The sequence below is a fragment of the Canis lupus genome, chromosome 34 (assembly GCF_011100685.1).
Source record: "Canis lupus familiaris isolate Mischka breed German Shepherd chromosome 34, alternate assembly UU_Cfam_GSD_1.0, whole genome shotgun sequence".
NCBI classification, from domain to species: domain Eukaryota; kingdom Metazoa; phylum Chordata; class Mammalia; order Carnivora; family Canidae; genus Canis; species Canis lupus.
In genome coordinates this window covers 7,135,583-7,158,272 of record NC_049255.1, presented here as the reverse complement: position 1 = coordinate 7,158,272, position 22,690 = coordinate 7,135,583, and the positions used below count along the sequence as shown (strand labels likewise).

Below are 22,690 nucleotides of genomic sequence, written 5' to 3'. Positions count from 1 at the left end.
AATATCTGCCTTTTAAAATGTGAAGATCAGGCGGCTCCCGGGCAGGCAGCCGTGGAGGCCGTGGAGACCGCGAAGCGCGGGAGGGAGGCGACCTGCCAAGGGACAGCGTTTCCCGAGAAGGCTCCGGCCTGCAGGGGGGTGGCCAGCCCCAGGGCGAGGTGCTTGTGCTCCACGAGGAGGACGGCATTTATTGCACCAGCGCAGCGGAGCTGGAGCCGAAATAAATCAGAATGAGTTATGCAGAAAGACCCGATGAAATCACGAAAGATGAGTGGATGGAGAAACTCAATAACTTGCATGTCCAGCGGGCAGACATGAACCGCCTCATCATGAACTACTTGGTCACAGAGGGCTTTAAGGAAGCAGCAGAGAAATCTCGAATGGAATCTGGGATTGAACCTAGTGTGGACCTAGAAACACTTGATGAGCGGATCAAAATCCGTGAGATGATCCTGAAAGGCCAGATCCAGGAGGCTATTGCGTTGATCAACAGTCTCCATCCGGAGCTCCTGGCCACAAACCGGTACCTTTACTTCCACCTGCAACAACAGCACCTCATAGAGCTGATCCGCCAGCGTGAGACCAAGGCGGCGCTGGAGTTCGCACAGACCCAGCTGGCCGAGCAAGGTGAGGAGAGCAGGGAATGCCTGACGGAGACGGAGCGCACCCTGGCCCTGCTGGCCCTTGACAACCCAGAAGAGTTGCCGTTTGGGGACCTGCTTCACATGATGCAGAGGTAGAAGGTGTGGAGTGAAGTTAACCAAGCTGTCCTAGATTATGAAAATCATGAGTCAATACCCAAGCTGGCAAAATTACTGAAACTACTCCTTTGGGCTCAGAATGAGCTGGACCAGAAGAAAGTAAAATATCCCAAAATGACAGACCTCAGCAAAGGTGTGATCGAGGAGCCCAAGTAGAGTCCGTGCCGGCGGCCCTGTGCTTCCCCGGCAGGGACTCCTCAGAGCAGCCGTCTGTGACTCAGATTTTGACTGCAGTAGAGAACTCTTTTTTCCCCTTTTTATATTTATTTATTTATTTATTTATTTATTTATTTATTTATTTATTTGACTCGGCATCTTTTTTAAAGGGAAGTGTGGCCCTTTTAAGTGCTGGAAAACGTGCAGTGAATGGCACTGTCTCTTTGGCAGTGTGGTGCAGACTCTGCACCCTGGGCATGCTTTGAAGGCGAGGACAGGACGCAGGGCGCTCCTGCTGTTTGGCTCCTGAAGGATCGCACCCCCATGGAGTGTTCGGTTAGGAGGGGATATTGTTGAACTGAGGCCTCCCACTCAAACCTACGAAAAGCACTGGTCATTATTTGCTTTGTTAGCTTCTAGGCAGAACATATGTTTTCTCAGATTTCCCAAGACTTGTCAGGCCTTTGTGGAGAAGTTTTCTCTTACCCCTTGGTTTTTTGTTTTTGTTCTTTCATAGGAAAGACTATATAAAATTGTAAATCCTAATTCAAAGACTTCTTTTGTGTGAGGGCATTGAGTTTGATTTGTTTTCCCTTTTGGTCTGGGTTGTGTGGCTTTTGGGGTGATGTGTGTGTGAGGGGTGGGGCTGTGTGTTTTTTAATTTTTTAAATATATATTTTGGTGCTGGTTGTGGTGAGCGACTTTCCTAGTGGATCAATGAACCTTCTCTTCTAGGCAGTTTTGTTGAAAATAAAGGTTTCTCTTTGATCTCAAGAATGACAAATAAATAAATGAATAAAATAAAATAAAATAAAATAAAATAAAATAAAATAAAATAAAATAAGAAGATCATTATTTTTGGAACAAGGGTCAGATGTATATACTTTCAGATAGCTTGTGATAAAAAAAGTCTGATAAATATTACTCTACACCCACAAAGCAAAGGAAAAAAAACAGAGACAATCCCAGAAAGCATACAAGAAGATAATAGAAGACCATCAGTTATAACAGTAAATGTGAATTAATGAGCTCTCCATGTTAAGAAAGATTAAGATACAGTTTTACAAAAGATAATAGAGAACTTTATATTATTAGTGAGAGACATATATAAAGTTAAATGATTTATGTTAAATATTTTCTGGAAAATATCAACAAAAGGAAAGTAGCGACATGATGATGAAAGAATTCAAAGGAAACACTTGAAATAGAAGAAAAAGAGCTAAAATGGGAAGGAGATATGACAGAGAAACCACAACGGATATGTAAAGGGCCGGTCAATGTATGAAAGTTGAAATAGCTCTAGAAATCCAACGAAAATTAATCCTATCCTGAGACCACATTTCCACCATCAATGCGGCAAAGATAAATAATGCCCAATGTTTCCACACGTTTCCTGAAACGGACCCTCAGAGCTCCTGCCCTGTGTCAGAGTGTGAGTCCGGGCAACCTTCTGGGGAGGTGTTGTTTTAGGACATTCTGAGGCAAAGGTTCACTCAATCTTCAACACAAAAGTGTCTCTTGGAAGTGATCTTAAGAAAATTCTCATCCATTTTATAGCCACATTTCAGAGATTAGTTACAAATTTGACTTGTGTTTGTGAATGGCTGGCTGGAATGTAACTTAGCCTAAACATAGGAATCTCAGTTAGAGTCTGGTCAGGAGATAAGACCCACATTTGCCCCCCTGGATCGGGGAAGCTTGACGGTAAGCAGCACTAACTAGTGGGCGGGGAGTAGCTACCTAGAGGGACAGGAGGCCTTGGAAGTGCTCCTGAAGCAGCAGACGCAGCAGCAGCCACTGCCTCTAGACCGAGGGCCCTCCCTCCATCAGGGCACTGTCGCCGACAGAGACTGGCAATGGCCGGACACATTTTTGGTTGTCACAGATGGGAGGGTTCAGTACTGCTCTCTGGGAGGCAGAGGCCACGGATGGAGCTAACATCTTACAGGCACAGGACAGCCCCATGACACAGCCATCCAGCCCCAGTGGCAGGGGTGCCTCTGCTGAGAACACTGTGTGTGTGTGTGTGTGTGTGTGTGGTGTGTATAGATGATGCTGTGGGGTAGGGCGTGTGTGATATGTGTGTAGTGTGTATGTATAGTGTGGTGTGGTGTGTGTGTGTGCTGTGTATATGTATGGTGTGTGTTATATGTGTGTAGTGTGTATATATTATGGTGCAGGGCGTGTGTGTGATACGTGCGTGTGTGTATGTGTATTGTGTTGTGCTGTGCTATGTGGTGTGACGTGTGAGTCGAAGGCAGGTGAGGGCCCACCGAGTCCACCAACAGATGCCACTCTCTCCTTCTAGAGACACTGCGTGGCCCTTGTCACCTTGATCCTGGTCTTGGAAACATCAGAGAGTCACAGAAACCTTCCTCGCACAGGATCAATTAAGTGTCATTATTCACCTTTCTGCTTCTGGACCGAAAGCAGCACAAATAAAATGCTGCAAACAGGCTGATTAGAAGGATCCAGAAAACAGGTCAGAGCTGGTTGTAATGTGGTCTGCAGCGGGGCTGAGGCCGAGCGGGTCAGCACTCCCCTTACAGGTGCCGCAGCCCCCTCGCGGCCTCCCCCTCAGCCTGCCCTCAGGGCTGTGCACCTGCGCCTGACAGCGGCTCCTCCTGACCAAGTCCCCCAGGCTGCTGGAGGGTCCCGCAGGCCCCTCCCTAGCCAAGCGCACAGGGCTTTGATTGCAAAGGCCCGCTGCCGAGTGGGTGCGTTGGTGGCCTTAGGGTGACAGGAAATGGAAGCCTGGCTGGACGTCGTGCCTGCACACATCTGCTTAGGTGCATAGACAGCACTCCCCCGCTCCCTCTGTCACCCCCTCGCCCGCACCCCAGGTCCCCAGAGGGTCATCCCAGAGGAGAACCTACCCAGAGAAGGCTCGGGAAGGAGGGGTCTGCTGTGTGACTCCCACAGTGCGTTTTCTCAGCACGTTGGGCTCAGTGTGAACAAGGATCTTCTCAGTAACTGTTTGTAGGATGGAACAGTGCATCCTAGTGCTAACCTAAATTCTCAAAGGCTAAAATTTAAAATATGGTTAACTGAGTTTCCTGGTATAGACCACTTTGTCAAAATTTTTATAATTTTGAAATGATTATAAATTGATAGGAATTTGCAGAAATAATACAGAAAATTCCCCTGTGCCCTTTTACTCAGTTTCCCCCGTGGTTAGATTTCACATGACTCTAGTTGAGTATCAAGTCCAGGAAACTGACATTGCTACAAGGTGTGTACACAGCTTTATGCTATTTTACGAGATGTAAATTTGCATACAGTTTAATTCAGAGCAGGGATTCCCAAAGTTTGACCCGAGGGCGAAATCCAGAAGGTCTCCTGTTTGGATAAACAAAGTCTGATATGAACACAGCCATGCTCGCTCATTCGTGTATTGTCAGTGGCCGCTATGATGGCTGAATTGAGTCCTTGTGACAGAAGCTGTATGGCTTGCAAAGCCTCTAACATTTATTTCCTGGACTATATAGAAAAGGTTTGCTGATGCTTGATGGAGAGAATCACTGGATTTTTTTTTTAATCTGGAAAGAAATTTGGAGCCCCCACAGTGCAGCCCTTCCTTTTGTAGGGGAGGAGACTAGGGTCAGATGAGAGACTAAGATCCCCTCTGACCTTCCTACCTCCTCTCTCCAGCAGCCCACTCACTGGGCACTGGGCCATTACAATGGATTTTACTGTTTGGAGCACATTTGAGATAAGTTCTTCTAAATTTCTTCTGCCACTTGAATTTTTTTTGATAATTCGTGTTTGTTTGCTTACTTCCTTATTTTAGTAAAAGAAACTGTGCCGCAGCGTTAAAAATGGTGTAATGATTGTGTCCACCTGGGCTGGGAGCTCAGCGCCCTCAGGCTGCTGGATGCAAACAGGGCAGGCAGGCTGGGTGCCCCGCCGGGGGCACTGAGGGCAGAGTGGGGGAGAGAACGTGCCCAGGGCAAAGGGCAGCAGCCACCCACTGCTACTTCACTGTCGAATGCAAGGCAAGCAAGAGTGGCCAGACTTTCCAGTTTTTAAAGACGGTAAGAAAGCTGTGACATTTCCTAATTTTTACATGGTAACAACAAATTTCAAAACTTGCAGACCTTTGTCAAGCCAAACAAAGCGGGAAGCAGCCCAGAGAGTCAGCTCAGACTTATAATTTAGTGTTGTCTGTTCTGGGGTTGTCTTGAGGAATCTTAGCCATTGGAGGCATCAGACTTGACGGGTTGAAGGCGAGAGATGGAGTGGTAGAGATGACCTATCACTATCTTCAGCAAAGCGAGTTCAGTCTGTGGTGGACCAGGGGCGGGTGTGGGCATCATCTTCATAGGTGGATGGTCATCCATCGTCACAAGGTGATATGCCATTATTTCCTATCGGGACATCTCCCCAGCAAGCCTGTGGGCAGATGGGCTGGCGTCTCCCAGAGGAGCCCTGCTGCTGGCGGACACAAGCTCATTGGCACGGCAGGAAGACAGGCGGTTGCCTGGATACAAGACGGCCTTATCTCACCAAATATGAGCGCCTTCATGCCTCTAGGGTGGGTTTGATCAACACTTGCCAGTTATTCCCAATGGGATGACACACACCCCCATACACACAATCCCTGGGGACATTTAGCAATATCTGGAGATACTTTTGAACATTACGACTGGGGGGCCACTAGTGGCATCTCGTGGGTACAGGCCTACAAGGCACAGGACAGACCTCCACTGCAGAGGATGATCTGGCCCCAGAACATCTGCGGTGCCCTGGTTGAGAAGACCTGAACCAGAGCGATGACCTGGACACCCCTTAGTTACACAGCCACGTGCCTGAGTGACGCAGCCATCAGCCTTCAATTCGGAAAGTGCGATGGGATTGAGCATGGCAGGTGTGCTCTTTGTCCTCTAATTCACTGTTCCATAACCTCCTGCGAGGAACAATGTCCTTCTTGTGCTCACCACCTGTCAGGTGGTGGGAGAGCTAGCAGGTCCCGATGCCCAGTGACATGCCTCACTCATGGCACCTGCAGACCTGGCCTCTGAGCAGTGTTGGCATTTTAATCCTCTGAAGAGAAAGTCCATTATTTTAAAGGATTTGCTTAAACTTTATATGTGAAAACAGTTACCCTGCGGGATCCAATTGGTTGAAAGTAAAAGCAGCAAATGACAAAATGAATACAAACGGCTTTTTCTGTGTGTCAGCAGAACGTCGGAGGAGAGGACTGGGTTGTCTCCCGCCTCGCGTGTCATCACAGGCGTCATGACCACCGAGCCCTGTTCGAGGGGCTGCCTCAGTGCGGTGGGAGGCAGAGCAACTGTGGAGGGAGGAAAAACAGTTCAGCTTGTCTCATTTTTCTGTTCCTGAGTTTGTGGTGTAAGACATAAAAATAGTTGGCTTTTTTTTTTTTTTTTTTTTTTTTACTTACACGGCCAATAAGGCAAGGAAGTCATCGGAGGAAAATGTACTGAAAACCGGAATTTCATCCCCTTCCATGAGAAAATCACTGTGTGTGTGTGCGTGTGTGCATGTGTGTGCGTGTGCAAGTGTGTGAGCGTGCATGTGCATGCATGTGTGCATGTGTGTGTATGCATGCATATGTGTGTGTGTGCATGTGTGGTGCCAACACACACGCAAGAGTCTGCACAGATTAAGGACAATAAGTGAAATAAATAAAAATTAAAGGAGCCAAGTATTAATTGACTAATTCCAGGCTACTTGTACACAGTATTTGGTTTATACCAAAAACGATCTCTGATCGGGGCAGTTAACCTTAGTCAATACAGCGGATCAACACATCAGCCACTAATTACTGGTATTAACTTAAAGCCCTTTTCAGATTATAACTATGATGTGCATGTTCATAACAACATACTTGGAAAATATAGAATGATACAAGGAGTGTTGAAATCACTGAGAATTCCAACATCCGGAGATCCACCATTAACCGTTGGTGTATTTTTAGGGCCTGGCTCGGGGAACTCTGGCCCATCGGCCACATCCAGGCTGCTTGTAAATACAGCTTTATGGGTGTCTTGTTCACTTACCATCCAGGGCTCTCTTCACGGCACAATGGTGAAGTCAAGTAGCTGTGACAGAGGCTGTGTGGCCTGCAAAGTTTGCAAAGTTACTATCTGGCCCTTGACAGAGCAAAGTCTGCAAGTCCTGTTCAGGGCAGCCTTTACCTGTGTGTGCGTGTTGGGTGCACACCTGACAGACTCATCAAACTGACACTTAGTGGGTCCCAGTGAGGAGATTTCTTTTCAAGATTTCTTTTTGTTTTTTTAAAGATTTTATTTATTTATTTATTCATGAGAGACACAGAGAGAGGCAGAGACACAGGCAGAGGGAGAAGCAGGCTCCATGCAGGGAGCCCAATGTGGGACTCGATCCCAGGACCCTAGGATCACGACCTGAGTCAAAGGCAGACGCTCAACCCCTGAGCCACCCAGGCATCCCTAGTTTCAAGATTTCTGAGCACATCATGGGCTCAGCTTGGCCATGCTGAGTGTGAGGTAGACACAGAGGAGAGAGCCCGGGGACGTCCTAGGGGGAGGTGAGGATTGTCGTCAGAGATGGGAGGGAGGGCGGGTCTTGATTACCATGGAAGCCGTGGGCACAAATGAGGACAAATGTCCAGAGTGAAGGGAAAGACCAGTGATGGGCTGGGGAGGAGGGGATGCTGTGGTGAGCTGTCCTTGTGGGGGCAGGGGCTCAGAAAGGAAGGAAACAGGGGATGCATATGCCTGGGACAGTTGCTGCAAGCATGGTATGGTGGCTGAGCTGAGTGCACAGGGGCCATCAGGCTGGGAAACGGGCAAGTGGTTAGTGACATGTGTGTGCACACGTGCTACACAGAAAGGGGTGGGGGACAGGGGTGCCCAGATGGGGAGATGGAAGCGAGGCACCTGAGTGCTCTGGAAGATACGAAGTTTGTGGATTATAAACATGCAGTAACAATTTTGTGCACATATACGTAAAAATCTGCCTGTAAAAGATTTCTTCCACTGGGCTAAATTTAATTCTATAATTATATAAGACCCCAAGTTGGTGGCACTAGTGACTGGAAAGGTCTTTTTTTCCCATTATTTTAATATAGACCTGAGAATAATTTTACACAGGATTTACAGATTTTTTTAAAGATTTATTTATTTATTTATTTATTTATTTATTTATTTATTTATTTATGATAGACATAGAGAGAGAGAGAGAGAGAGGCAGAGACACAGGAGGAGGGAGAAGCAGGCTCCATGCCGGGAGCCCGACGTGGGACTTGATCCTGGGACTCCAGGATCGCGCCCTGGGCTAAAGGTAAGCGCTAAACCACTGCGCCACCCAGGGATTCCCGGGTTTTTTTGAATATAGATGCTGCTTCATGTATGTAAGAAATTTTAAGATAGCATTACTCATCAATTTATGTATAGGGTATGTTGCCTTGATGTGTATATAAATTTAATCTATCTGTCTATATATATATATTAAAGATTTTATTTATTTATTCATGAGAGACACACAGAGAGACAGAGACACAGGCAGAGGGAGAAGCAGGCTCCTTGTTGGGAGCTCGATGTGGGACTCGATCTCAGGACCCCGGGGTCACGACCTGAGCTGAAGACAGACACTCAACCACTGAGCCACCCAGGCATTCTCCCTTAACCTATATACTTAATAGCCATAAGGAATCGCAAGCCCTAGGGAGAGAAATTTAGTTGGAATCATTCTACAAAGTCAGTAACTGCCACCTAACATTGTGTGAATCTGTATCTTCAAGAGGTGCGTATATTAAACATCTTTAAGTAGAGATAGTAAGTGCTTACCTCCAAGAAGACTTAGCAAAAAGCTTAGAATTTCATGAAAAATTATCCTCCATTTTCAATAAACTAGAGCCGAAGGCCAATATTTTGGCTGTCTTATCGTTTAGGGTCATTTGGTCAGTTAGTTGTGTGGTTTTTAGCTGGGGGAGGGAAATGGAGTGAGAGATGGGGGTGGGGGAGGGGGGAGGGAGGTCAGGGGGAGACGGGTGAAAGGCCTCTGAGCCTCTGGACTGGGGTGGTATCAGGACAAAGGCCATCTTGGGAGCCTGACGTGGCTGGCACAGGGACACAGGACAGGCGGTCACACTGATCGGGGCCGTGCTGGTTCTACAGGCTCCCGATGTCACTGTCCCTGACGTGTTCCCAAGGGAGGGACAGTGAGGGGCAGGGGAGGCCCTGTGTGGTAGCAGGAGCCCCACAGCCAGGCTGAGTGGGGACCCAGGGGGAGTGGGGCACAAGGAGGCGCCTGCAGGCAGAGGCGGGAGGTCGGAGGTGGCCCCAAATCCTGACCTCGTCCCTCCTGCTTCCACCGCTGCTCTGGGCCAGGCAGTGCCTGTGCCCCTCCCCTCTGCTGCCCAGGCTCACGGGGAGCAGGTGCCTCGTGCTGCGCTCCTCCGGTCCAGGACGATGGTCGTCCTGGGGGCTGCATGACCACCAAGCCCCGACACGCCGGAACAGTGTTTAATTAATCTCAAGTCTCATAAAGTTCTAATGAAAGCCTGGAGAAAGCAGCAGAACATTCAAGAAAATACAGTCCGTAACTGAAAAGATCTGAATCCAAGCCCGGATGCTGCCACTAATCTCTGGGTAATTTCTCAGTGAGGTCTAGACTTTGGTAAAATATTAGCAAATGGCTTGGGAGAGTCTCAGTTGCAGACCTGCCAGCTGCCTCCCCGCTTCTGCTTGAGGATGTGCCTGCCGGGGGGCAGGGGGCTCGCACCCATGAGCGCAAGTACATTTGTTGGCGGCATCTTTGTACAGGTAGAGAAACCCCAGAGATGCTGTCTGAGGACATCTCCTTCCCAGACGCTGCCTAACTTGTGTTTGGCTGAAGTCCTGTATTTGGGTGTGAACCTCCCGCTCGGGAATTGTGTGTGTAGTTTTCGGAGCGCAGCTGAGTTGGAGTCATGCCTCTGCCGAGAGAGTTGCAGATCTTCACTAAATTTAAACTGAATTTCCTGCTGTGCCAGATCCATTTAGACTTTGAACTTTAAGAAAGCAGCTCCTTGGGTTATGTAACTGGCACCCCACTGGATGTGTCGGAAGGAAGTGATGGGAACCTCGCACCCAGGAGGGAAGAGCTCTGCTCCTGCTCCAGGGCAGCTGGTGCTGGCGGGGTGCAGGCCAGGTGCTGAGCGGGTGGTGCCTTCCCCCTGGAGCCTCTCTTTGGGGCCAGGACTCCCCGTGCTGGGCTCTTCCACTTTCCCATCTCCTCCAAGACCAACAGAACTTACCCCTCCGGGACCTGTGGCTTCGGGGCCCTGCGAGTGGCCTGGCAGGTTGATCCAAAACATAAGGTGCAAGCACTGTGAGAACGTGACGTGGTCATTCACCACCCTGGCTGCTCCTCACACTGGCCTGGGAGCTTGTAAAACTCTTACGGCTGGGACCTCATTCCCAGAGGTCAGGATATAATTGGGTTGGGGTCGAGCCTGGATATCCATGTTTTAAAGTTCTTGGCATTCTTGGTGTGTACCAGGGCTGGGCCCCACTGAGGGAAGGTGTTACTTTCCCAGATAACACCTGTTGACTCACAGAAGCTTCAGAGCCGTGGCTTCCGAAGCTGTAAATGGACAGGCTTGACTTACGTGATCTCCTCGATCTGCTGGTCCCAGTGTTGTTTGATCTTCTGGGACCCCTAACAGTGCTCGAGGCCACACCACACTTCCCCAGATGGCATTGGAATTTTGGCTGCGTTATACCCGCGTCCAGGAGGGGTGCCTGCATGGAGTTTCAAAATTCCTGACGAGCTCATTTATTCACTGTTGGCTTCCCTGGCCACTGGGCGTGCAGACCATGAATTTTCACACACCGAGCGGGTCCATGTGCGTGACCAGCAGCCAGAGCAAGCCGCAGAGTTGGTCAGCCCCCTGCAATTCCTCCTCGTGCTCCTTTGCAGTCACTGTCCTCTGCCACCCAGGAGTGATGTCTACCTTGACCTCTATGACGGCAGATTGGCTTTGCCTGCTCCTGGGCTTGGGGTCAGTGGCATCACACAGTAACTTTTTTATTTGGCTTCTCTCACTTCACTCTGGCTCTGAAACTCATCCACGTTGTTGTGACTCGAGTTCTTGTTCAAACCCGGCAGCTGAGGATCCGAATGTCCCCCCACCCTGGCCCCTGGTTCATATGTTTACACCTAAATCCCCGGTGGTCGTATCGGGGGGAGGGCCTTTGGGAGGCGATGAGGTTATAAGGTGGAGCCCTCATAAATGGGATCAGTGCCCTTATCAGGGGATGAAGGGACAGAGCTCTCCCTCTGCCCCCCACCACGTGAGCGTGCAATGAGGACTCGGCCATCCGCAAAGCAGGATGCAGGGCGCTGCGGGACACCACCTCTGCTGGCACCTTGGTCGAGGACTTCCAGCCTCTAGAACTGTGAGAAATTCAGGCTTGCGGTTTAAGGCCTCCGGTCCTTGCTATTCTGTAACCACCCTGAACTGACAAAGGCACCGTCATCTTCCATTGTCTGAACTTACCAGTATAGAGTCATCTTTCTCTCCATGTACACTTGGGTTGTTTCCAGTTTGGGGCTATTCTAAAGCTACCAGGAACACTTCTGCATTCATCACTGATTTTCATCAAATAGCATTAACTTGGATCTGTGTCACCAGACCTTTGAAATGCTGGTGAGGACATTTAGGAGGAAGGGGATACAGGAAATATGCCCACAAGCAATCTGTTTGCTTTCGATGCAATGTGCAGAATGAAGTGGTCATGGCATTCAGATCTAGCTGAGCTGTTTGATTTTAAAGATGCACTTGGCCACTGTTGTTTTACCCAGAAAATGGACAAATGGTATCTCTGCTGGGAAGGTAGTAAATGTAGCATTGCAATGGCTTGTCCCCAACCCTCTTGTCCCCGGGGGTGACTGGGAGGAGCCAGAAGCGCCATGTAAGATGGATAGGAACCAGGAGATAATCACACCTGTGGAGCCCACCTGGCTACAGATGTGTATCCCAGGGTACACCAGGGCAGCCCCACACACTCTGAATTGCGTTTCCTGCTCAGGATGAAACCTTACCTTTTGGAAAAATAACACTCAGTATTCACAGATGATTTTTGAAAACTATATAGTCACAGCTAATGACTGTGTTTTCCAAAGTTTCTCTAGATTTATGGCTGCTTTGGGAAAAGCAGAAAGGCCCTGACCCTGAAATCTTGTCAGGGTTTCAAGCTTATCACCCATTTAACGCAGGCTGAGGTAGAAAACTTGTTAGATGCAAGAGAGGCGCTGACCTTTACTGGCTCCCCGACTTCTCACCGCCAGCCACAGGCTACACTGCTGGGCATGGATTCCATAATCACTGATGCTTCAGTATCGTTTCCCTTGTAATCCGCAGGTTGGCTGTGTTGATCCTGGAGGTGGCTTCCCCGGCCAGAGGGTTTTCTGTGGGACTCCCTCATGGTGGTTCATGGAGAGCACCCCCGGCCACCCCGGAGCAGCTGCCAGGTCTCCCCGCCGTCCTTCCAGGGGGTCGGTTCTGGAGCTGCCCGCACAGCTGTATCCACAGCGGGCTCTCTCTGTCTTTTGGAATCGTCTGTGTCAGGTTTTGCTGTCACGTAGGCCTCGTCAGATGGATTGCAGGGATGTCTACTTTTTGCCCGTGGTCTGCAATAGTTAAATAACATTGGAATTCCTTGTTGCTTTAGATAACATCTTGCCTCAGATGCCCACGTGGCTCCCTCTCGCACTTCAACTGGGGGCGGTTAGATGTTCCTGCGCAAAGGGTCCCAGAAGAGCCCCAGAGCCCCCGTGATGAGAACTCCCTCCAGCACCTGTGCCCCCACGATGATTGTTTTCCCGCCAGCACTTACAGGCACCTGCCATAAAGTATGTGTCATGTCTTTATGGCCGATCCTCCTGAGTCTATCACAAGTGATGAAGAGCGGGGCTTTTATTTGTCTTGCTTACTACTATATTCCTAGTGTCTAGAACAGAGGTGGCATATGGCAGGGGTTTGGTAAATATTTGAGTGAATACACTCAGCTGTAAAACTGTCAAGCTTTAGTCCCCACCCTTTTTTTTTTTTTTTTTTTTTTTTTAAGTCAGAGCACTTTTGTGGACTATGTAAGTATTCTAATTCTTCCTGGGTAAATTTTCATTTTTTGTATTTGGCCAGAAAAGCATCACTGTCCTGCAGTGTCCAAATTTGTTTGCCCAAAATTGTTTGTGTGCGGCCCTCTCTTATGTTTCTTTCTCTATGGGGGTGACTTCTTTTTTATGGTGAATCTTCTATTTTTTATTTAGGGAGCCAGTCCTTGTACATCCAGATCCTTTTCAGATCTTTACAAGTAAATCCTTACAAAATTCTCCTAGTTTTTGTCAATCCAGGGTCCTCTGCAAATCTGTACAAGTAGACAACTTCTGTCTCTCAAGTGATTTCACCTGAGTTTTCTTTCTTAGCATAAGATCCAAATCCTCCTTGATTTGGGCTCCTGGTTTCATCGACGCTCCTCCTTTTCACGACCAAATCTGTCAGCCTATGCATCATGACTTACCTCTTTAGAACCATTCCTAACCTCTCCAGGCCAGTTAAACTTTTATTGATCTTCCTTATCTGTAATATCCCAGACAACCCTAGGACAGATATGTCAATCAGCCCACTGGGTGTGGTTTATTACCCACCCTCCCTAACACATAGAACACGGGTGAGTTCCAACACAACAGGTACAAACCTCGTTTCCCATTAGATTCCTTCAGTCAAGACTTGACCTAGATTTGCAGAAACCATAAGTCAGCTCAAGCAATCCCTAATGCTGGCAGGACATTCAGGCAACTTGGAAGAGAAACGGGCTTCCTGTATCAGGAGAGGCAGGAGGAGAACTGAAGAATCAGGTCTGCAGTTTGTGTCTCTGCCCTAAGAGGAGGAAGCTCCAGGCCCCAGAGAGGTTTTTCCAGTTCCAGGGCTGGAGCAGGACCTGAGGCCAAGAGCAAGCACGGTAGGTCCGGCACCCCATTCTTATATATCATGCTTGTTCTGCTTGATACCCAGAAGGCTTTTTCAGTAGCTACCAGCCAGTGCTGACTCACATTAGTACTGTCTGCATATCACCCCGCTTTCAGCCTTGGCCCCCCGTATTCATAAAGTGGCGTTGATAACATCTCTCATTCAATAGGATTGTGCCTGTGGTTTATTAACTACCAGCGGCTCTGCAAAAGCAAGTTCTTGATGTTTAAGCAAGAAATCCATCAGCACACCCTTCATTCTTGCCCTGGCCGCCCTCCCATCTCTTTGTACACATGTGGTCATGTGATGCTGTCAGAAGAGCAACCTGACAAGGTGATTGAGTCTTCCAAGTGCTCGTAACCTCTGACCTACTTGGGAAGCCCACCTTTCACAATCTAACAGCGGGGAATCAACTGAAATATGGGGAAAAAAAAAAACCTTCCATGAAGCAGATCACTACTATTATTTTTAATGATGAAAGGGAAAAATAATCCAAATGCTCTCCTGAAAAAAGAATAAACCTGCTAACCTATATTCAGATATAACATTAAATCTTTATAATCAGTTTTTACTTACAGTTTTAGATACTTCAGAAATTCTTGCTTTCAAAGTTTATATGAAAATATCAGAATCGGGGTGCCTGGGTGGCTCAGTGGTTGAGCGTCAGACTTTGGTTCAGGTCGTGATCCTGGGTTCCTGGGATCAAGTCCTTCATCAGGCTCCCTGCAGGGAGCCTGCTTCTCTCTCCTCCTGTGTCTCTGCCTCTCTCTGTGTGTTTCTCATGAATAAATAAATAAATAAAATCTTTTAAAAAAAGAAAATATCAGAATCAACAGTGTCATACAAATTACGATGACAAATATGTTAAAACACATACACACACACCACACACACCAAAAAATTAAATCAAAAAGATTGGCTGTTCTGAGGTTATGCAATTAATAATTTTCTTCTTTCTACTTCTTCATATTTTCTTTGTTCATATCAACACATTTATAATTGAAAAAAAGTGAACTTCATTACCCAGTGAAATTAGCAACATATGTAGGGAAGGGCCAACTGCTGTGTTCTGGTTCCAGCTCCCTGTATGGTGGTCTGTGTTTTGTCCATACACCTTGCTTCCTTCAAAAAGAGGCTATAATAGGTTCTATTTGCCAGACAAAAATATTACTTATCAAGTGCTTGGGGTTTTGATTTCTTAAGACATTCACAACAAAATTCACATGGTTCACCCAGATTGTGCTATGACTGGTTTTTCTACAATAGCTGATCTTTTGTAGATTCTACATCTAAATGGACAGGTGGTGTTTGCTCACTGGTTGTTCCAAACGATCGGGTCTCCTCATCTGTGGACTGGTGGTTTCATAAGCATGGGGCACTTTTCTTAGGAGATGTCTAAAAGTCATGGTGGCTTGTAGAACCATAGTAATATCTACACCCACACACCACATACACTACGCATTAGATATACTCCACACACAATCCAACAGAGATCCCACACACACTGCATTTTACACCAATCCACATATAACACACACAAACATACACACGACACAGACATTCCTTACATGTTGCACAATGTATACATACTACGCATAAAACACAACATAAGCACACACCACAAAAATGCATACACCATATACACACTCACCACACAACACACAAGCACCACTATACAATGCAACACAGACATGCAGTGCAACACCACACATACCCAGGACACACATACCACACAGACACACACTGCACAATACACATGCAACACACACACACACACCCTTGCATACATATTACACACACACTCATACATATCGTAACAGAGATCTATCAACACATTACGAGATCAAGTGGGAACATTAAGGATAATATAGGACTACACTGTGATCAGACACGTAAATTTATGCTGTTAGTATTTAGTTCATATGAATAGGAGTTGAAGTTTAAAAGATGGTTCTCTGAAGAAACCAAAAAACAAAAAAGAACTGTTCTCTGCATAAGAAGTCATTTCTTTGCCTGGAAACCAGCATAACCTTGGCAGAGTTTGGTATTCATTTTTTATATTCCTCTTATGTGAAAGTGTTCTGGAAAGTGTTCTTTATCTCCATGGATGATATTATTACAGAGGCCTTGCTGTTGGTTACCATGACGTCCTGGCATACTGGAAATAAGAATTTTCAGGATGCCAAAGGTGTTGCTATCCATGTCCTACTTTCATGACGGAGAGAGGTGAGTTGAGTTTGAGAAAAACTTGGATAAATAAAAGTTTCAAGCAAGCAGTTTCTCCAAGACTTAAAATGAATATTATATTCCATCATCTTCCTGGAGGTGACGAGATTTTCTTTCTCATCTGGAAAATACCAAATTACATTAAAGTCTTATTTGTTCTGCGATCAGCCACACAACTGAAGGATATAACACTCCTTCCCTCCCCCCAAATCAACTAATAATTTATATAGTCATTTTTGCAAATAAGATTTCATGAGTGTTTTTTCACTTAAATTTAAAGGTAACATAGGGCATATGGATGAACTTCCAGTTCTGAACACAGGAAGAAACACTCATCAGAGTTTGGAAAAAGTTCTTAATGGGATTCATGATATTCAGGTGATCTTGCTAACTTCTTACTTTTTAAAAATACATTTTTAGATTAGTGAGTTATTTGAAGTTAAGAATCCTTGCAATAATCACCCACATTAAGAAGTAGGATTTTGTCAGCCTCCCAGAAGAATCTCATATATCTTGTCCTTATTGCTGGTTTGAGATATTAAAAAGCATAAATCAGTTTGAATTGTGTCAGCTGTTGTCATTGTTTGCATCCACTGAATTAAAAATATGATTTTTCCCTCCCTAGTTTAATTTATGATAAGATTGTAAATTGGATTGATTGCTTTTTGAGTACATAACTGCCCTTCTATTCCTGGAATAAACCCCACTTTTTCATGGTATCATATCTTTTGTATATATCACTGAATTTAAGTTGATCATATTTATTTAGGATTTTTGAATATATCTTCATGAGAGAGATTTACTCACAAATGTTGGGAAGTATTCCCTCTCCTCATTTTTTTTCGATGGGGGTATTGCAACACTTCTTCCTATGAAATGAAAAAATTGGGCAGCCCGGGTGGCCCAGCAGTTTAGCGCCGCCTTCAGCCCAGGGCATGACCCTGGAGACCCGGGATGGAGTCCCACATCAGGCTTCCTGCATGGAGCCTGCTTGTGTCTCTGCCTCTCTCTCTCTCTCTCTCTCTCTCTCTGTGTCTCTCATGAATAAATAAACTCTTAAAAAAAAAGAAATGAAAAAATTTACTTATCTTCCTGGGTCTGGGTTTTCTTTGTGAGATGATGATTAAGAATAAATTCACGTTCTTTAATAGACATCAGACTGCATTTTCTATGTATTCTCCTGTTAGAATTGGTATGTTATATATTTTGGGAAATTTTTTGATGTCACCCAGACTGGCAAATCTTTCGGAGTAAACTTGTTCATAATATCCTTTTACCTTCAAGTCTCTAAGATCTGTAGTTATAGCTTACTTTGTCTTATTTGGCAGTTTGTGTTTTATTCTTGTTCTATTTTACTGAGACTTATTTTGAGGAAGTACTTTTTTTGCGTTTTTTTATTGTATTTAAATAATTTCATTGAAATCTGGCTTTTATGTTTTTTTTTTTATTTTATTTTACTTTTTTTTTTTTTTAGTATTGTCTACACCCAACATGGGGTTGGAACCCACAACCCTGAGATGAAGAGTTGCATGACTCTTATCTTTTTTCTTCTCTCCTTCTTAGGTGCAATTTGATCTTTTCTCTCCCTGCCTGCAGCTTCTTACAATGGAAACTTAAATAATCAGTTTTTCAGCATTTATTCTTCTCTTAATACATGCATTTAAAATAATAAATTTCCTGTTTTCTGTTTCTACCATTTCTCTTGAGAAGGCAGATATGAGTCTTATTTTTACTTATTTCAGGATAAAGTGTTATTTCTTTGGCTGCTTTTAAGATTTTCTTTTTTCCCTTGATTTAATTTGGCAGTCTGATATTGATGAGGTGCCTATGCATGATATTCTGTATATTTGCTTATTTGACATTTGCTGGATTTCTTGAGTGTGTGGGTTGATGTCATTCGTCATTCTGGATGGTTCTAAGTCATTATCTCTCTGGATACTGTTTCTGCCTTCATCCTCTCCCCTGTCTTTCTGATAATGCAATTCTGTTAATTTTGACCTTTTGAGTATCTCCCACATGTCTCTTAATTTTTAAAATAATCTTTCTTCCTTTTTAATCTCTATCTTTCAGTTCAGGTATCTTTCTAGCATACTACCTTCCAGTTCATTCATTCTGGGTGTTTTCTATATCCCAGCTGCTGTTAAAACTATTCACTGAATTCTTAATTTTGGATTTTGTAGTTTTAAATTCTGCAATACTGATTATTTTTTAAAACTAAATTCCAGGGACGCCTGGGTGGCTCAGTTGGTTATGCGTCTCCCTGATCTCAGGGTCCTGCGATTGAGCCCCGCATGGCGCTCCCTACTCAGCAGGGAAGTCTGCTTCTGCCTCCCTGCTTGTGCTCTCTCTGTCTCTCAAATAGATAAATAAAATCTTTAAAAAAACCCACCTAAATTCCAGGGACACCTGGGTGGCTCAGTTGGTTAAGTTGGGTTGTGATCCCAGAGTTGTGGGATGGAGCCCCACGTTAGGCTCCCTGTTCAGTGGGGAGTCTGCTTCTCCCTCTCCCTCTCCCCACCTCATTGCTCACTCTCTCTCTCCTTTCTCTGAAATGGATAAATAAAATCTTTAAAAAAAAAAAACCAAAATTCCAATTCTCAATTACAATTTGCCATCATTTCATTCATACTGTCTCTTACGTCCTCTGTTCTCTTGTGCATACTGACCATGGCTATTTTAAAGTAATTGCTACCTCTACTATCTGGTCATCTGCAAATTTAATTCGTTGTTTTCTTTTAATTATTTAGCATTTTTGTCTTCTCTTTTCACATGGTTAGTAATTTTTGTGTGTGTTAGCTGAATTGTATAGAAAAGTCTGTAGAGACTCCTACCATGTTATGTTCCAGTAAAGAAAGCTCCCTGTATCTTCTGAGAGAAGGATGATTGAGAGAGGGGGATGGTTACTGAAATCCAATCAAGGACTGAGCATCAGGGCTGACAGTGGGGACATTGGGGGTTTGGAGAGCTGGACTGCATCACTCCCAGACCCTCTGACTGAGGAAGCAAAGGCTTCCCATGTTCTCAGTTGAAGCCCTGGGAGCAAACGTAGGTTGAATCTGATCAGTCAGAATTTGGCAAATGCCCTGATGGGGGGAATGGTTGTTTGGTGCTTTCCAGTCTCTGGTTTGGTCCCTCCTTAACGCCAAAATCTTGGCTGATTATTCTGCTTTCCAACAATGGTTTGCCAATGGCCAAGCCTGATTCCCAGCTTGGGCTATGCATCCCGGTGGCTATGGGTCTGGGTAGCTATGCGTCCTGGTGGCTATGGGTCCCAGTGGCTATGGGTCCCTGTGGCTATGCGTCCCGGTGGCTTTGGGTCCCGGTGGCTATGGGTCTGCGTGGCTACGGGTCTGGGTGGCTATGGGTCCCAGTGGCTATGTGTCCCGGTGGCTATGGGTCCCAGGGGCTATGGGTCCTGGTGGCTATGGGTCAAGAGTGGCTTGCATCTTTTGAGCCTGTTCTCTCCTCAAGATCCTTCCCTTAGAGGGTCTTTGTCTTCTAATTTCCTAAGATTGGTGGAATTTGACTCTCACTTCTAGGAACTGTTAGCCTCATCCTATAAACCCTCACTGCTCTGACTGGCATAATTCTTCAACTTTTGGACCAATATGGCTGGCACTGGGACTGAATTTCTTAAAGATTCTCTGCTTCATTATTATTTAATTACACCATAAGCTATGAGATGGCCAGAGTATTCTGTGAGGGTCGTGCCCTTTGATGACTGCTACTCTGAATTGTTCCCTTTTAAAGTTTTCCTTTTTAAGGCATGAAGGTGGAGGAGGGATTTTACTGGGATTTGGAGGTTTCCATGTGTGTAATTTATTGAGGTTGGAGGAGTAAGTATCAGCCTAAGGAATATACAGATAGAGTTAGATCTGAGTCTGACCAAACTCTTTGTATTGATTCAATCAGAGTTTTTTTTTCCTTTCATTTTTCCTTCTTTGGGCTGGCTGGTCACTGGACCAATGCATATACCACTCCTGAGTGTCAGATTAATTGGATATCTTTTCAATGGTGCTTCAAGAAGAACTGCTTTCACCACCTGAGTTACAGACTTAAGCCACTGAAAGCCTTATTTGATTGTTTCTGTAATCCAGGAGCATGGGTAGACTCACTTTTTTCTGTAATGTTGTTGGTGAAGAGGGTAGAAACTTTGGGGAAGAGTTCTTTAGCATGGAGGAGAAGGAGCCAGTTGGAATGGGACCATATTTGATGGTGTGTGGTGGCTCCAGCAAGGTATAGGGGAAGTGGCTTCCATTTGAAAATGAGAGGTGTATCAGTTCCTCTGAGGGAGGGGAGAGAGGCAGGGATTGGGGCTGGTGGGATGCTGTGCTGCCTGAAGGCAGGAGTGGGACGTTGAATACCAAGCCCATGTGTGAGCTTGCTGTGCCGTCTCTTTGCACATGCTGTCCAGTTCCATGGAAATGATTTCTCTACTTCTTTCACGTTGGGCTTGGTACAACTGACCATGCATCATCAGGTCTCCTGATTTTCGCAGTTGGAAGTGATTGCTCCCACTTTTGCACTCCTAAAATCACATGGCAGCATTTATCTATCACACCCATTGTTACTATACTCTCATAAGTCAAAATCTTATCCATCTACCTGGTGGCATAGCTTCAGGAGGGCGATATGTCCTAATTGTTCTGAGAATAAGCTCTGGACTCAGATTTCTTGAGTACAAATCCCTGCAGCTGCTCTCACTAGCTATATCTACCATTTTCCCATCTGTGAAATGGGCCAGGACTTGGCAAAAACCTCAGTGAATTTTGTGAGTAGTAAACACATCATTATATTTAATTTAATTAATATGTACAAAGCACACAGAATATATGTATTCTGTATTCAATAGTGCCTGCAGGCTACTTTTCTTACTAGTTATTGAAGGAATACACATTTAGAAGCATTTAGAATACATAACCTTTAAATAAGTGTACTACTTAAATAAGTCAACTATTTTTCTTAGTTGACGGTGCTTTGGTGGTAGACCTTGTGTCTTACCTGCAGTAAAAGGCACTACAGTGGCTCTTCCACTGGGGTTTTAGGAGGGTCACTAAGCATTTTTAGTGGAAGGGCCTTGTGGTCTCCAGGGAAAAATATCAGAGGGACTGTGATGGTTAAGCTTCCAGACACACATGTATCTTACCCCGAACCATGAGTGCCAAGGTCTGAAAGTCTAAAAAGGGTATGTGTGCTCACTCGCAGGCTCCCTGTTTAGAGTTTCCTGAAAGATTTGCAAGACTTGTTACACCTAAGGAGAGGAACCAGAGGAAGGAAGGAGAGGCAGGGAGATAGCAGTCATGGTGGGAAATGGTGTGGGAATTGGAAATTCAGTGCACGGCCATGATACCCGTACTCACACTGGCCTCTGAGGCTGTTCATGGAAGCATTGCGGCTTCTTGACTCACCTTCTGGAGGACAAGAAGCTATGCTGATGCTCAAAATACATTTGCTGAATAAATGAGTTCCAAGCCCCAGGTGAGGATAAAAGTACAAATTGTCATCTCAGGTCCTCAGGAGTCCGCCTTTCCCCGATCCACCTGCAGCTGCAAACAAGGATCACGTGATGCTTGCACTCCTCTGAGGGTTGTCTCGGGCAGAAACTGGGGATGCTGGGAGTGCCAGGTCAGGTGGGAGGGCCCTGGGCCCTCATCGCTCTGCCCAATGTCTGACAGCCGCAGGACAGCTGTCCCCAGGCCAAGGAATTGAGTTACATGGTGGGGTAAATCAAGTTGCAGAGAACAATGTGATTAGAGAAGAACATTCCTTCATCTTATAGTTCCAAGATACGATAGATTCCTGGTTCAGGACTTTTTAAACAAAAAAAGAATAATAAAAAAATCCTTTAGAAAAACAAATAAACTGGCAAATGTTCATAAAACATTTATAAGATGCAGGGCCTTTTGATACGCAAGAATTTATTAACTAATATTTTATCCCAAAAAAGGGCTATTTTTGGAACCCAATGCAATTATTCTGGAAAAATGCCTAAATCAGCAAGGAATAAAAACAACACAAGAACACCAAGACTTTAATTATTGTGATTTAATTATTATTATTTTGTTTGATGGGGAGAGACTTATGCAAAGCCCATTTGCACTTTTAATCTTTCCACATTTGAAAAAATGGTATTTTTATTTCTTTCGTAATGAGACTAGAACTCTTGTACTCTTTCATATTCACTGGTCTCACATTCCCTACAAACACTGCATCGTATTGATGTTCTGTATTTCAGGGCTGGCTTCCAGAACTTTCTGCCTGATAGAGCAGCACACAGCCAAATAGGGCTGTTAATCATAGAAATTGGGGCTAGTGTGATGGAGGAACAGATCTTAAAATTTCATTTAATTAACCCAAATTTAACTTAAGTAGCCATGTGAGGGGAGAGTGGCTTTACATTAGACACTGAGGATCTATATTATTAATTCTGTATTATTAGGGGGCATATTTTACCTTTTTATTTTGTTGCTAACGATTTAATAAAGGTAGTAGCAAACTTTAGTGAAATGTGTGATAGCATTTATTTCTCATATCATCATACATCACTGGCTGCATCTGTTGGTCATCTCTTCCCTTACTGAAGTGC

At 45.3% G+C, this 22,690-nt stretch overlaps 1 protein-coding gene across 1 annotated transcript; it reads left to right on the top strand.

Moving 5' to 3' along the window:
* Positions 1-210: 210 nt before the first annotated feature.
* Positions 211-923, top strand: LOC607847 (glucose-induced degradation protein 8 homolog). Its single transcript, XM_038583256.1, is given in 1 exon segment — positions 211-923. A coding segment is annotated over 1 exon segment (687 nt). The 5' UTR covers positions 211-230; the 3' UTR covers positions 918-923.
* The last annotated feature ends 21,767 nt before the right edge of the window (positions 924-22,690 follow it).